This window comes from Phocoena phocoena, chromosome 15 (genome assembly GCF_963924675.1).
Source record: "Phocoena phocoena chromosome 15, mPhoPho1.1, whole genome shotgun sequence".
NCBI lineage: Eukaryota > Metazoa > Chordata > Mammalia > Artiodactyla > Phocoenidae > Phocoena > Phocoena phocoena.
Window position 1 is genome coordinate 51,455,695 of NC_089233.1, and position 15,116 is coordinate 51,470,810.

The 15,116-nt window shown below is 45.6% G+C and overlaps 1 protein-coding gene across 2 annotated transcripts; it reads right to left on the bottom strand.

Annotated features, from left to right (window-relative positions):
* Positions 1–1,591: 1,591 nt before the first annotated feature.
* LAMP5 (lysosomal associated membrane protein family member 5) lies at positions 1,592–14,169 on the bottom strand. Of its 2 annotated transcripts, XM_065892874.1 has the most exons (6): positions 14,089–14,169; positions 13,384–13,556; positions 12,881–13,012; positions 12,652–12,757; positions 11,115–11,303; positions 1,592–2,459 (listed from the first exon to the last, which is right to left on the bottom strand). In XM_065892874.1, the coding sequence occupies exons 1-6, from the start codon at positions 14,150–14,152 to the stop codon at positions 2,281–2,283; spliced, it is 843 nt and encodes a 280-aa protein (XP_065748946.1). In that variant the 5' UTR covers positions 14,153–14,169; the 3' UTR covers positions 1,592–2,280. The 2 variants fall into 2 exon arrangements, with proteins under 2 accessions (XP_065748946.1, XP_065748947.1); XM_065892875.1 differs by lacking the exon at positions 12,881–13,012 and having other exon boundaries at positions 2,281–2,459; positions 14,089–14,152.
* Positions 14,170–15,116: the final 947 nt, after the last annotated feature.

Below are 15,116 nucleotides of genomic sequence, written 5' to 3' on the forward strand. Positions count from 1 at the left end.
AATTTTGAGAATTAAGAAATTTGGATTCTAGAAAGATTTAATTAGCTTAGACACAGGGATGTAGCCATATGGCGACACTTTGTAAAGCGCCAGGGCACTTTGTTCTGTTTAGAATGACCTGTGTGTGTGTGTGTGTGTGTGTGTGTGTGTGTGTGTACACATATGTATGCGTGTGTGTTTTCTTGTCTGTTCTCCCCCTATAGACTTCCAGTTGTCGTTTACTACTGTACACCCAGCACTGAGCCTGCACTCAGTAGGTGCTCAAAAACTGTTTGCTGAATGAATGAATGACAATTCCAAAAATAGTAATGAGTCCTGTCTTGTGAAAGCAAAATTTTTAAAAAATACAAATTTACTTTTGTAAAAGTAGATTAAATTAAGTAAAGATGGAGTTTTCAGAAGTACGACTCAGAAAGCCTAAAAATGTTTTCTAAAGTGGATACACCTAAGTGTCTGTTTCTCCCCAGATCCTTGGATGGTTCCAGATAAGTAGGAAGTTTCCTAAAAATACATGAGATGCTAAAAGGGAGAGGGCTTGTCATGTTTGGGTCGTGGGGTGAGATGATCACAGATGACGGAAGGGTGGAGGACACGTGGGTGGGGTGGGGGTTATTTGCCTCCGCTGGCACCAAAGGCGTCTCTTGGGCTTCCCTGGTGGCGCAGTGGTTGAGGGTCCGCCTGCCGATGCAAGGCACACGGGTTCGTGCCCTGGTCCTGGAAGATCCCACATGCCGCGGAGCGGTTGGGCCCGTGAGCCATGGCCACTGAGCCTGCATGTCCAGAGCCTGTGCTCCACAACGGGAGAGGCCACAGCAGTGACAGGCCCGCGTACCGCTAAAAAAAAAAAAAAGGTGTCTCTTTTTTCTTGTGCAACAGGCAACTTTCATGAGGAATCAGGGCTTGTTCCTCACTGACCAGGCAGGCACTGAGAAGAAGTCATGCAGGGAAAGACTGAGGTTGCCGGCGCAGCAAACAAATGGATAATAGGAGAGCAACTGGCTGATAGTTATCAAGATTTGCTAGTATAATGAACTTCTAAGGATGTGCTACTGCCAACAATTGAAGACTTGGGGAGATAACTCATGCGCTTCCTCTCATGTGGTGATGATTTTACAGGGGTAGGGGGATTCCCACCCTAACACCAAAGAAAAGGATTTCCCCTACCCCTGCTCAGATCTTCTGAAAAATGATTATGTAGAAAGTGAGTGGAATCCAAACTATGTACATTTCTCTAGGGAATTTCAGTAAATTACATTTTATCACAAATAAACCTCAACCTAAGCTACTATGTTCAGTCCAGCTTTTTAATCCAAAGTGAAATGCCAGACTCAAGACTGAGAATCACCAGAAGCTATATTAGACCAATCGTTCAAGAGGTGCCATTATTAAAACTACTTATATTTGCCAAAATAAATCCACGTGTTTTCACCTGGAAAAGCCAACTCCCTCCCCCTCCCCCATTGTTTCCTTGCTCTTTCTTTGCTTTTCCTCTTGCAGAAATGAAATCCCGTCTTCATCATTCCCCTCTCTCCTCTGGGTGCCCCAGAAACCATTTTAGTCTGTTTTCTTATTTCAAGAAAGCATTCAAATGTTAGACAGTAGTGTGTTTTAATTCATTTTGAAAAACAAACTCACATGGATTGATTCTTCAGGTCCCCTTACTTGGACCTGACACACTATGAAGTCCGAACAACTCTGCATAGTTACATTAAACAGGTTCTTGTGCTGTGAATTCACTGGGTGCAGGTAGCAGTGAAACATTCCCAAGACAATCACTAGACATGCAGAACGCCAGCCAGAAGCATGGGTCACTTTCAGGGGTCTTGCTGCAGGGAGCATGAGGCTGTATTTTGTGTACGTTGACAATGGTATAGGGTAAGCCATCTGTGTTCAAGGGAGCAAAGCCTCCAATATTCCTCTTGAACCTGAAGGGGTGTCTTTCCAAACGAAGTGTGGTTTCAATCCCTAAACTTCAGAGTCAGATACCTTTCCGAGTTTTATGAGTTGCTGCTTGGAGAGTCAAAGCCAAGCCACGATGAGTATAAAAGCTGGCTGACCCCTTCCTTCCACTCCCCAGCAACTGTCCTTCACCCCATGAATCCGAAAGAATCCCCCCATCCTGCGATTTAAGCATGGATGCAGGCCAAGCAAGCCTTGAATACCCACGTCTGTTTGATTGGAGCTATGTTGGTATATCCCATGTACAGGTGGAAAGTGCTTTTGTTTTTCTACCTGATCCAGCCAGTGGAGGGGGGCTGGGGTCTGTCTGCCTAATAGTTTCTAGCCCATGTGCTTATATTGGGATCGGTCCCTAGGGATCTGGACCTGGTTGGCAGTCATTTTGTGGTGGAGATGGTAAATCACCAGCGTTACCACAATGACGAGGCCCAAGATGAGCCCCAAAATCAGGGGCAAGGTTTCCTCCAACTGCTCCCGCTCATCCACTGGGCATTTATGCTCTGAAATGGGAAAGAAGAAGAAAAGCAATGAGCTCCTGCCAAAATATTCTGAATCATAAGTCTGCTCAAGAAAACTAAAAGGCAGATAGAGGTGAGAAGATTTCTCAAGGAAACTTCAGAGATATTTTCTTTTTCAGAAACAATACTTCCCAACCAAACTTAAGGCCCAATTCCTTAAAATTTCTGCATAGTGTAAAATAAAAATGCATCAGTTAAATAGGGCAATATTCAGGTTATTGGATTCCAGGCCAATGTCAATAAAGCTTCCAAATGATTTATGCAAATTTTCAGAGTTTGGGCATTAGGCACAACCACCATCATTTTTATTGTTTATTTAATTTTTTTAACTTTTTACTGGTGTATAATGTACATAGAATCGCAGACAAAATACACCTTTTAGAAACTCTGAAATTACCAGGTGCTGTCAATGATACAGAGCAATTGGAGCTCTTGTCCACCATTGGTGGGAAATGGTACAATCACTTTGTAGTAAGGTAAGGATAAATATACACCCACCTTATAACCCAGCATTCCACTCCTAGGAATTTACCCAAGAACAATGAAAACATATGGACACAAAAAGACTTGAACATAAATGTTCATAGGAGCTTTATTTTTAATAGCTTAAAACCAGAAACAACCAAAATGTCCATCAGAGTAGAATGGATAAATAAACTGTGGTATATTCATACAATGGAATATTAATCAACAATACAAAGGCATGAACTATGGCTCCACGTAACAAAATGGGTACATCTCAAAAATATTATGTTGAGTGAAAACTGTCAGACACAAAAGAGTACATGTTGTATAACTCCATTTATATGAAGTTCAAGGGCAGGCAAAACTAAGTCTATGGTGATTAAAGTCAGAGAAGTAGGGAACAGTGTGTCTTGCAGAACAGGACACAAGAGAACTTCAGGTGTGATGGAAATGTTCTGAATGTTGATTTAGGTGAGGGTTATATGACTGCAAGTATAGGTAAAAACATACTGAGTTAACACTTCAGATTTGTGCATTTTGATATATGTAAATTATACCACCATTTAAAAAAGAAAGTGTAGAGTTTGATGGATTTACACCACACACATCAGAACTGGTTTCAGAATTGTGGTGCCAAAAGTATTAGCTTTAAATGGATAATAAATTTGGTATAGTTATGGGAAAAATCATCTAATACACCATCCTTTAAAGAAGATAGAGGAGAAAAGCATGGTGTATTTTGGCAAAAAAATTATGGTCAAAATATTATTATAGTTTCTTTCTTTTTTTTTTTTAATTTTGTGGTACGTGGGCCTCTCACTGTTGTGGCCTCTCCCATTGTGGAGTTTATTTCTTTAAAAATTGTTTTGTTGCCTTAGGATAAAACCTGAATTAAACACATCACTGGAGAAGAATATAAAGGGAGTATTAAACTATGGACAAGAAGTCAAAAGTAATTATGGGAAAATAAGGGGATGTCAAAAATTATCATGAAAAATACTGAATCCCCTTCCCCACCCATCCCCATTCATTAAGTGGTCAAAGAAAGGGGAATTCCTGAGTTCTCTTTCCCTTACCCACCATTCCAAAATCCACAAAGCTCTAGAAACCGCAAGTACTTTGTATCGCTCATGTGGCAGCAAAAGCTGGCTGCTCTGATTCTCATTTCTCCTCCTTAGCATGAAGATTCATGTGTGTCACTGCAGGAAACAGATTCATTAACCTGTTTGATTACAGGAGCTTCCCTGAGTCTTCTGGGTCTTATATAATATATGGACAATGCACTGTAGCATTATCTTCCTAAAGTCCAAAATTATTCTGAATTCTGAGAAACATCTAGCCCCAAGGGTTTTAGGTGAGAGATTGTGAGCCCATAAAAAAAAAAACCACGCATTCCCCTCTCAGGCTTAAGCCACTGTCTTCAAACTCTGCCTTTGACCCCCAGGAAAAACAGTATTTTACATTACAACCCAGAACATACGTATACATACATAACTAAAACCAAAGTGTTATAAAACAATGGTTTTCCTTAATTTGTGCCTCTAATAATTTATCCTCTGTACTATTCTCTTTCATTTAAAACAGTGCTTAGTAAGGTAGATAGCTAGGGGGAAGCAGCCGCAAGGCACAGGGATATTAGCTCGGTGCTTTGTGACAGCCTGGAGGGGTGGGATGGGGAGAGTGGGAGGGAGGGAGACACAAGAGGGAAGACATATGGGAACATATGTATATGTATAGCTGATTCACTTTGTTGTAGAGCAGAAACTAACACACCATTGTAAAGCAATTATACCCCAATAAAGATGTTTAAAAAAAAATAAAATAAAATAAAACAGTGCTGGTCATGACCCACTAAAGCAGAGGTTATAATCTTTTTAGTGTCAGTGTGATGAAACTATACCCCTTCTCAGAATACTTATGATTGCATAAAAATAAAACACAGAAGATTACAAAGAAAACAAACTACACTGAAGTTCATCTATTAAAATATTTTAAAATAATATGAGGGACAGTTATATATATATTTATTAGTACACAGGTATACTGGCTGTGATTGCAAAGTAGGGAGAAGCATAACTGTTACTTTGCAAGATCTGCGCAAACATGTGGGAAGAACAAGACTATTATTTATATTGGTGACAAAGTCATAGGTATGATTAATACTACTGTGGGTTGTTACCTTTATTTATAATTGAAGGAAATGTTAAACATTAATTAGAAATTAAAGAAAATAAAGATGTAAATGTTTCCTATTGAAATTTACAGACCCCTTGAATTCTATACACAAACACTATGCACTCCAGGATTGTGATCCTGTGCGATGAACTGATTATACAACCCACAGATTATAGAGCAAGGACAGCTGGCCTCGATCTCTGTCTGGGAGAAGAGCATCCCTTGGCTTAGCCCAGCTCAGCGTCTGGCTTTGGGTGCTCAGAGACCCCTGACTCCCTGTTCATCTCCACAGGTCTTGGGGTCCCTCACACCTCTGCCCTGGCTGGACTTACAGTTCTAGAGAACACAAAAGAGAGGCCCAGGGTGGATGGCCCATGATTGGAAAAAGCAACAACCATCCCAGTCATTGCAAAGAACCAGATGAAGACAGATCAGACAAAATGGTGTAACTGCCAGCTGCCAGTTCAAGTCCCCTCAACCACAAACCTGGAGTGCCCAATTCAACCCTGAATCATCTTAGGTTCTCTTTTCCAGATGTGTGTTTTATTTTGTTTTGTTTGATGACCACAGCATTTTAAAGTTGTATTTACTCCCTGAGGCAAACAAACTGTAAAAGCTCTTAATGAAAAGCAGCTCCAAATGAACAGCATTGAGATGGGCCACGGACCAGGAGGCAAGCTGATTGCTTTCTCCAGCTCTGCTAGCGCCACAGACTTTTCTTGTTGGAGAAGGTGGGCAAGTCTTTTGCTGGCCGTGCTTCCCTCTGCTGTCTGATAGGGCAACTGGAGGGAGGGGTTTGCCCCTCTTTCCATATCTTCTCTGGACTGGCTCGGGACTCCTGTAACCTCAGCAAAATGTATTTTGTGTACTGAGAAGATGTTAAGATGAGTGGGCTTTGGAGATCTTTGGCTGGAGACAAGCAGATACTCTCACCAAGATGTAAGCACAACAGTAAATAAGAACACAATTACTGATTGATGCCAGTGTGTGTCAGGAACATCCCTGTGCACAAGGAAGAGCTGTATAAACTCTTTCCCACTAGCCTGTAAGCTCCACCAGGGCAGGGAAAGTTCCTATATCCCAGTACTGGGTGTACAGGTGTACAGACACCAACAGGGTCCTATGACCTTGGTATACACCATTCCCACCCATTCCAATAGGCTTTGACTACAAGGCAGGTTAGACATCCTGGAGAGTCAACGCCCCCCTTCCCCACCCCAGTAGCCATCAGTGGCAGATGGGAGTTGGAGGGTAACTCAGGTGGGTACCATACTCTTTCCCAGAAGTTCCAGCAGTGTGAGCCCCGGTGCCCACAGTGGTAACCTGCTCTCTTATGCACCTGTACTAGCTTCCTTGCCTTCCCACCTCACTTCCCCACTCCACTAGCAGTGCCTTCTAGAACCACCCAAATAAACTACTTGCCCTTACATACTTATAGAGGATGTGCTTCTTGGGGAACCCAACCTAAAACACTAGGCTCCAGAGCAGTAGCAAGAACACAGAATGCTACGACTGGCTGGCTATGTGGCCCTGCGCTAGGCCTCTGTATTCCAGCCCTCGACACAGTTCTCTGTGGTGTTAATAACAGGATTGAATCCCTCTGGATGCTTCCCCAGGAGGCTCTGAGAAGGAGCAACTACTCAGGTGGCATGTTTCTTGGCTGAGAGGTGCCATGCAAACCACAGGTGTACACAGCACTCTGGATCAGCATCCGTACACCATGCCCCGGTTTGCAGCATGGCAGTCAATCTTAGGGCGCTCAGTTGGGGGTGATGTACATTCATTTCCACTAAAACACAGATCATTTGTCCTATAGATCTGGGTAAAATACAGATCAGGTGGTATCTCCCAAACACACTGTTAGAAACAATGATAAGCTCATGAATCCAGAGCACGCGACAACCTTTCTGAAGATGGCCCCCTGCATTCACAGGTCTGGCACAGTTGCTCAGCTGCAGCAGCTGAGGCTTGGAGAGGCTAAGAGCACAGGATCTGATACCCAAAGACAGGTTCCTGTCCCAGCCCTGGCAGCCACAAGGAGCGCAGTCTTGGCCAGTAGCTTTACCCCTAAGCCTCAGCTTCTCCACTGTAAACAGGGATCTCAGTACCTTCTTCACAGGTCTCTTTATTTGTTTGTTTCCCCCCTTGAGAATTAAGATGGGCCCCGTCTATATGTGGCGACTTAAATGCCCATTAAACCTGAGTGTTTAACAAAGGGGCACAGAGGCACCTTCGTGTTCTATTACGTTTCTTCTGTCTTTATGCGTGAGAGTCACCTTTAATTCAAGCCATTAAAATACTCAGGCTGATCTGTTCCCTCCCAGTGATGCATCCTCCATGCTAGCACAGTCAGAGTTCTCCTGGGGCCTCAAAGGGACTCACTACCAGGAATGAATTGTGGAAGGACAAGTTACCCAACACCAGCTGAGACACATGGGCTGCCTTGAACTGCAGGCTGAGAGTTGCCACACCAAGTGTACCTGTTATAGAAATAAGCTGGCCTCCATGGATTGGCCCCTTGGTGGTTTATATTTTCACTGCAGGCTGAGATCCACATCCAATTATTAAAAAAAAAAAAAAAAACAAAACAGCCCAAACAGACACGTTTAGCCATTTAGGGCCTGTCTGCTTTGCATACAAATCTCACCCAACAGCTGTTACCCACTGATAGGATAGATAAGGCCCTAAGCTTCTGCTGCCCCCCGAGCTCTCTGACCCAAAGACTCCTCCCCGTGCTGCTAAGTGACATCACCTAGATCCATAAGCCCCCTCCTGACACCCCTCTCCCTGCCAGGACATCCCTTATCCTCCTTTCCTTTGGGATAGTGGTCCCCAGGGTGCTGTAAGCCTTCTTCTGGACGGTCCCATGCTGTGAGGGGCTTTCCTTACACAACCTGTCCAAGTGCCACCCAATGAAGCTTGTGTGTTTCTGCCTCTCATGGTCATATCATATTCCTTGATCAGCTCAAAATCCCTCAAATCCCCCTACCGACAGTTTGCCATGGCCAGCAGTATCAGCAAGGAGCTTGCTAGAAATGGAGCCTCTTGGGCCCCGCCCCCAGACCTACGGAACCAGACTTGACTTGGCATGTTAACAAGATCACCAGAGCTGTGCACAGTGATCTGGAGCCTCTGGGCTACTTTCATTGGGGATCAGCATAGTAGCCAAGCTCAACGGTCTAAAGGGATTTGTGTGATAAAGATGTCATCCCCATCTGGGCTGCTCTCAGCCTCTATGAGTGCCCACTAACCCATTTCACTGACCCTTTCTTGCTTTTCTCAGAATCTATGAAGGAGGCAGGTGGGAGACTGCAGACTGCCAGGCATGACCCCCTTACACAGGGAATAGGCTCTTCATTGGAAGCCCTTATGCTGCAGGTCCTGCTTGCACATGACAGAACGCATGTACACAGCCCTGCAGTGGGCGTCAGACATATGACCAGGTGCCCTCCCCACCGCAATGCAGGCAGGCTTCACTCACCCACACAGGCATTAGCAACACATCAGAGCCTCTTTCTATTCTGGGGAGTGGGGTCCAAGTGCCAGGTCCCGAAAAGGCACTCCAAAAGGAATCTTTCAGATTCCACCAAATCAAATAAAATGATCTCTTACAAAACACACTGGGGACAGGTGCTGAGAGGTACAGACAGAAGGAACCAGGAACAAAAGGAGCCCTGCCACACAAAGGCACATTGATTCAGTGAGAGATCCTGAATAAGGCTTGCCTTCTCCCAGGAGTGTCAAGGCTTGAGCCCCAGGGCACCATACAGGAGGCAACACCCTAATTATTCCCCAGAAAAGCCTGGGTGAGACAAGTGCAATTTGCTTGTGCTTAATATATCTGCATTTAGGAAGTTCTACATGCTTACAAACTGTCTAAATCTATCTATTTAAGCCCTGGAAGTGGATAAGAACTGCTTTTTATGCAAAAACATCATTAAATCTATGCCAAGAATATCACTGATTTTTAGGAAAACAGCTCTGGTCCTTATTCAGTACTCATTTACTCTTATTTTGTACACAATTCCAACATCTATGAGATCTGATTTCTCCATTCATAAATGACTATAAGCAGCAACTTAGAAATAACCCAGAGAGGGTTAGGGTGAGATTGTGATAAGGAACTAGTAAAAGCAGCAATTATAGCACCAGTAGTACCAAGAAATGAAGAAGTGTCTAAAAACCATTGACCAGAGAAACACAAAGAGTAACTAGAGACTACTGAAAGCACCTATACAAACTCAGAAGTATCTGTGGTAGGGACCCTGGGGACTATGTGATCCAATATTTTCAAAATGAATTCTGGGCCATCCGTAATCATAAGTCCACTTACTTTTAATTACATTTAATATTTTCAGTTTAAGAAAGACACTCACATTTTATAAATACTTTCATAATCAACAGTATTTTTTAGTATTAAGATGTTGGCGTTTAGTTTAATTTCAATTTTGTAGAAAACACATTAAGATGGAATAGCCCATACAGGTAAGAGCCATAACACGTAGGCATGGCACTGCTGTACTAAATCTATTAAATTCTGATTTGCCTGGCTTTGAAGCATTTGCAAGTCTCTATTAATTGAGCCGACAGCTTCGGAATATCAAGTCAGCCAAAGTTAACAGGGCATCTGCAATGTGCCAAGCACTGTATTTGGTGTTAAAAATATAAAGATGAATAAGAAGGAGGCCTTTCTCTTTAGGACAGTTTAACTTAGGAATTCCTAAATGCCTTCTGAGTAAATCATGGGGGGAGGGATTCTATTCCATATACTTTGAATGGGCGGGGCATTTAATGAAAGCTGGACTCCTTGGGACTGATTTAATGATTTGTGTGTGACCCAGGTGGGCATTCCCTAATATCCTACACATTCAAATGGTTGTATTCACCTGGGGACCGCCAGCCCAAAGGTAGGCATCAATAAAGCAGTCAGAATCTCTCCCCATTTCTTAGCCACAAGGAATGAATGAGAATATCAAACTGCTTTTAACAACCTCCTCCAGGCAATAGAGAGAGAGAGAGAAAAAAAATGAATGGAAGAATTCACTTACTCCACTTGCCCAGAGTAAATTGTTGCTAGATTTGGACAAATTGCAGAATGTGAGCTTCTCTCCTGCCCTTCTTCTGGGATGCAGAGAACCAGGAAGATATGGACACCCTGAACCTGCTCCAGCTGGATCCTGCCTGATCCCCTTCCAGGGCTCGCATAGACTGCGAAGAAGCCTTCTTGCATGCCCCAGAGGGAGCAGATCAGGGACCTTGCCTCCTTGGAACCTCATGGATGTCCCTCCACACAAAGGTGAGAGCTGGACAGAGGCAGGTCTCCATGAATCTCTCTCTGTAACCTGTACACACACACACACACACACACACACACACACACACACACACACATACACACACACACCTCTATTGCATTCTGGTCACACAAAAACTTAGACTCACAGTGGTAGAACCTAGGGCTGGAAGTGTTTAGAGACCATGGTGAAACTGAGGCCTACACAAGCAAAGGCACTTCTCTAATCCATGGCTCTCTCAATAGCTGTTTGGGATTTTTAGCTGCCTTTTCCTTGGGAAACTTGCATCAAAATTATATATTTTTTTCAGCTGACTTTCTTATCTTTCTCCCTATCCACTTTCCTTTTTCTGGCAAAGGAGGGGAGGAAGGGAAAGTTGAAAAAGTAAGGGAAAAAAGGAAGGGAGGGAGGAAGGAAGAAAACAGAGACAAAGAAGGGAGGGAGAGAAAGAGTGAGGAAAAGAAGGAAGTGAAGGAGGAAGAGATAGAGGGAAGATGAAAGAGAAAGCCATTGAAGTTGATACAATTCAGTTTGTTGCCTTTAGTCTTTGAAAAATATTATAGAGGGAGGCAGCGCCATGATATCCTAGAGAAAGTCCACGTGGTAACAGCCTGGTACCCTGGCAGGTTGCCTTCCACATCCATCTTGAGGTCGGCCTTTGCTTCCTTCCTCTCCCTCTCCTCCTGCTTCCCCACCGACCTACCTTCACTGAAGACAAAATCAGAGATGATGTCAAAGGGCTGGATGTGGACTGCAGACAGGATCATGGTGACTGTCTTCTGCGGATCACTGGAGGCTAGGGAAATGGTCTGCTGAGCTTGACATTCATAGGACTTTCCAGCTGGGGTGACCAAGGCAGAGAGATGATGCGAGTTGGCTGTGTGCTTCCCGGCTGCAGGGAAGGTCCAGAGCAATGGTTAGGCCCCTATAGGGCTGGCAGAACTCTCATTATGGTGATCCAGATAGTTGACCTTTGCCTCTTAGCCCAGACCCCCCCCCCGATCCTCTGCTGACATGCCCTGTTGCCTTGCCTGGCTGGGGCTATGCAAGTGTGAATGCACCCATTCTTTCATGAGCATGGATTTCTTAAATATTAATTTGGAATTTCCTTTTGGAAGAATAAAGTGATACCTAAAACCCCAACCTTTTTTACTATATAAGACCTCACAACAGAGATTCCAAAGATCCACAACGAACAGTGACTTGGTATCCTACACCTTGCACTGGCCCGCAGAAAATAAAATATCTTCTTCATCAAAGCATGGCTGCTGCTAGTACTCTGAGCAGGTGCCCTTGTATGCGTACATATTCTTTGGAAGCCTGCCTCACCCCTTTTCCTCCTTTTCTGGATTTTTTTTTCCTTTTTTTGGTCTAATTTAACTGTGTGAAACGTTTGAATATGAATTTTGATGAAGAGACAAAATTGCCCTTTTTACTGTGATGATCAGGGGTGAAATGGAAAAGATGACATATGTATTCTTATACATGTTCAATAAAAATCGTTTCCCAACTCAGGTGCCCAGGTGATGAAAGGCTTCATTGTGAGTAGATCAGACAATTTACAAAATAAATACATAAATTTAAATGTGGTCTTTGATGGTGCCTGCAGATCCCAGCATTGTTATTTGGAGCCTAGATATCCCTTGCCACAATATTTTTGGAGGATCTGGGTAGTTGTTGTAGTGATGGGCATGAAAAGCTAATGAATAAGGACATGGTTCAGAATCCACTCTGGGGTGGCCGCAGTGGATGACTGAAGATTGCGGTGAGGCCTGAGCAATGCTCCAAAAGATCTGAAGGCCATCAGATTCTGACCCAAAATGAAAGTCATACTGTCCCCCTTGAAGTTTTAGCGCATAAGAATAAAAACGGGGGTGCAGAAGAAAATAAAAATACAGCTTTGTCCTTCTCCGTGCTTCTTTAAAGGACAAATCATAAGAAAGCCATCCTGAAGCAGCCACAGGAAGACAGTCCCTCAAGAGACATCTCATCCAGGATCAGGTGATGGGTGACAGGCTGGGCCTCAGGCCCTGGGTTTCTTGCGCATCTACAAGGCCTGAAGGCCAGAGGACCCACCCGCGCTCCCGCTTGCTTCCTCCACCTTGGAGAGCAAGCCCAGGGCTAACTTGGCCTGGGAGTGCCAGGCCCTGACCCTGAGGAATTTGGCCTCCAAGACTGAGATCCCTGCAGTGTCTGCGCTTGCCCGGGCTCCTTTCCGAGCCCTGCTGGTCTCTACTCACCACTGACCGCGTCTTTAAAATGGGTCTTCTCCAAGGAGTCATAGACAAACTGGACCTTGCTCAGCCTCCACGTCGCCTCCGGTCCCTTGGACGTGTTGTGACTTTCCTGCCGAGCGGGGCAGGCGCGCGTTAACCCCCAGAGCAGATCTGGGTGGGGAAACGGAGGGGCGGCCCCTACCCACACCCACCCGGAGTGTGCAACCCCTCTGAGCGCCCCACTAGCAGTTACCTTTACAAACAGCATTTTGAGCGCGTACGCGCGATCCACCCAGAACACCTGCAGCTCCGACTCGTTGTGGCCACAGTGGCCCTTCACCTCAGCTCCCCGGGTCAGTGAGATATCAGCCTGTTCCGTGATTAGCTGGGAACACAGACGCCCCGCACCCCCTCAGCGCGCGAGCCCCAGTGGGGGCTGTAAAGGGCAGCGCGTCCAAACTCCGGGTCGCACGCCTGGGCACTCCTTTGCGCGCGCGCTCCCAGGTCCAGGAACATGCGGTTAGATGCTCTGCGTGCAGACCCGGCCGTTAGGGAAGCAGAGAGAGGGATTTACTTTCAAAGCAGGCGGGGCGAGCAGAAGGCATGACAAGCGGGAACCCCCATGCAGCATTTGGGAACAGCCTGCAGGGTGCAGGGGGGGAAGGCGGGCGACCCAGGTCTTCACAGGGTCTTGAGGGAAGGTGCCCTTCGTCCCTGGAGCCCTAGGAGCAAGCTGCGAGGGAAAAAGTGCCTTACATCTACATAATTGCTGGCCCACACATCATAAGGGACAATAAATTTGGCTGCAAACTCTGCCATGAGACACGTCGTCCCATTTTCCCGCACCACAAATATATCTTTTTCAGGGTTAGTGGAGAGGCCTGAGAGATTCTCCACTTCTTGTTCTGCCATGATTCGAGCCATTGTATCTGCAGAAAACAAACAAAAAATCCTATCGGTTAGGGGCTCAGCGAGCCCACGCGTCTCGGGCACAGGGCTGGAGAGACAAGGAGGTCTGCGGGCTTTGGGCTGCCCAAGTTCCTTGCCGGCTGCAGGGCTCTCTGAGAGCCGTTTCGCTGACCTAGCACCAACAAATTCGACTTCGTTGCTGTTAATTTATAATAAAAATAAAATTAAAAAACATTTAAAGCCTTATTAATTTGTAATCCGACTGGCGTTTTTCTTCATCTTAGGCTTTTAAACCAAAGCTTTCTCGCCAGTGCTCTGAGCCCACGAAGCAGGCCTGTGCAGCATCGTGTCTGGGATTGGCGTACAAGTGTGTGGCTCTCTGGGGAATTCCCTGCCACTGATGGGAAGGTCCTCCCCTCCTCCCCCCAAAAAAGAACAAACCCGCCAAACATTAGGGCCACGTTTTGACCTTAAGCTAATGGCTTTACTGTGCCAGTTCTATTCTCTGCAAAGAGTGCACCCTGCTCTGGCGGTTGCCGAAACGCTACTCACGGAAGAGCATCAGAAGAACTCGAAGTCTATTCATGCCGAGAACGGCTCTTCCTCGGAGATCCATCCTCGCGGAGCAGCGAATAAGGCCAGTGGTGCTGCTGCAGAGGCCGCCCGAGAGGGAATCCCTCAAAGTCGCCGCTGGAGTGAGCCTGAGTGAGCGAGGGGCGGGGGCACCGAGAGGGAGGAGGGAGGGAGCGCGCGTTCCGTACGCACTGGCGGACTTGGTGTAGATGGAGTACCGCGCCGACCCGGGCAGGGTGAACGCTAACGTGCTCACTGCAGAGGAAAGGACCGCGTGGCGAGGGAGCTGTCCACGGCTGCGAGTGCTGAAAGAATTCGGTTGTATTGCTGGAGTGATTGTGGCTGGGCTTGTGCAGAGCTCCAATGAAATTTGGGAAGGCTAAAATTCTCCCTGAGTCTGTTTCCTGCGCTGCAATTGCATCCGCAAAGATGAGTCTATCCTGAGAAACTTAATAGCACCCTCCGACTTATTCAATATCCCTACCAGTACAGTGATTAGGTGGTGAAGACATCACACCACTGGAGTCCTGGCTTCTGAAAATGCTTCTAGCTCCTGAAGGAAAACGGTGGAGCACAAATTGTTGCTGCTTTGGGGGGGGAGGCGTAGGCAGGAATAGGGAAGGAAAATGCTATGGCAACAGCTTCCTGCATTTGGAGACATCGCCTTCTCTCCCCTGCTCTCACGAGCTCAGGGTTTAAAGTTAAACTGATGCCTCCTCAAGTGAGGCCGTTAGTCAATGCAGTATGTCTATTTGGGCTTGTTTTTTGTGAGTTCTGTTCTCTGATTGCATGAGGACTTTGAACTCTGGGGTCACCTACCCTCGCTCATTATATTGTGACTACTCTGCTAAGAGGAATGTAAGTGAACCCAAAGTTTGTGAAGGTTATGTAGCATTTTTAGGACAGTCCTAGTTACACACACACACACACACACACACACACACACGCATGCACACATATAATACTCTACAGCATCTAGTGGGACAGAAAAAACAAATACTACGGGG

Bases quoted from the DNA above. Each gene is read 5' to 3' on its own strand.
- LAMP5 (XM_065892874.1), bottom strand. From the start codon at position 14,152: ATGGATCTCCGAGGAAGAGCCGTTCTCGGCATGAATAGACTTCGAGTT. The intron at 13,013-13,383 runs GTAAGGCACTTT...CTGTGTTCCCAG, and splicing joins GGGCCAGCAATTATGTAGAT to CTAATCACGGAACAGGCTGA. The intron at 12,758-12,880 runs GTAACTGCTAGT...CCCGCTCGGCAG, and splicing joins TCAAAATGCTGTTTGTAAAG to GAAAGTCACAACACGTCCAA.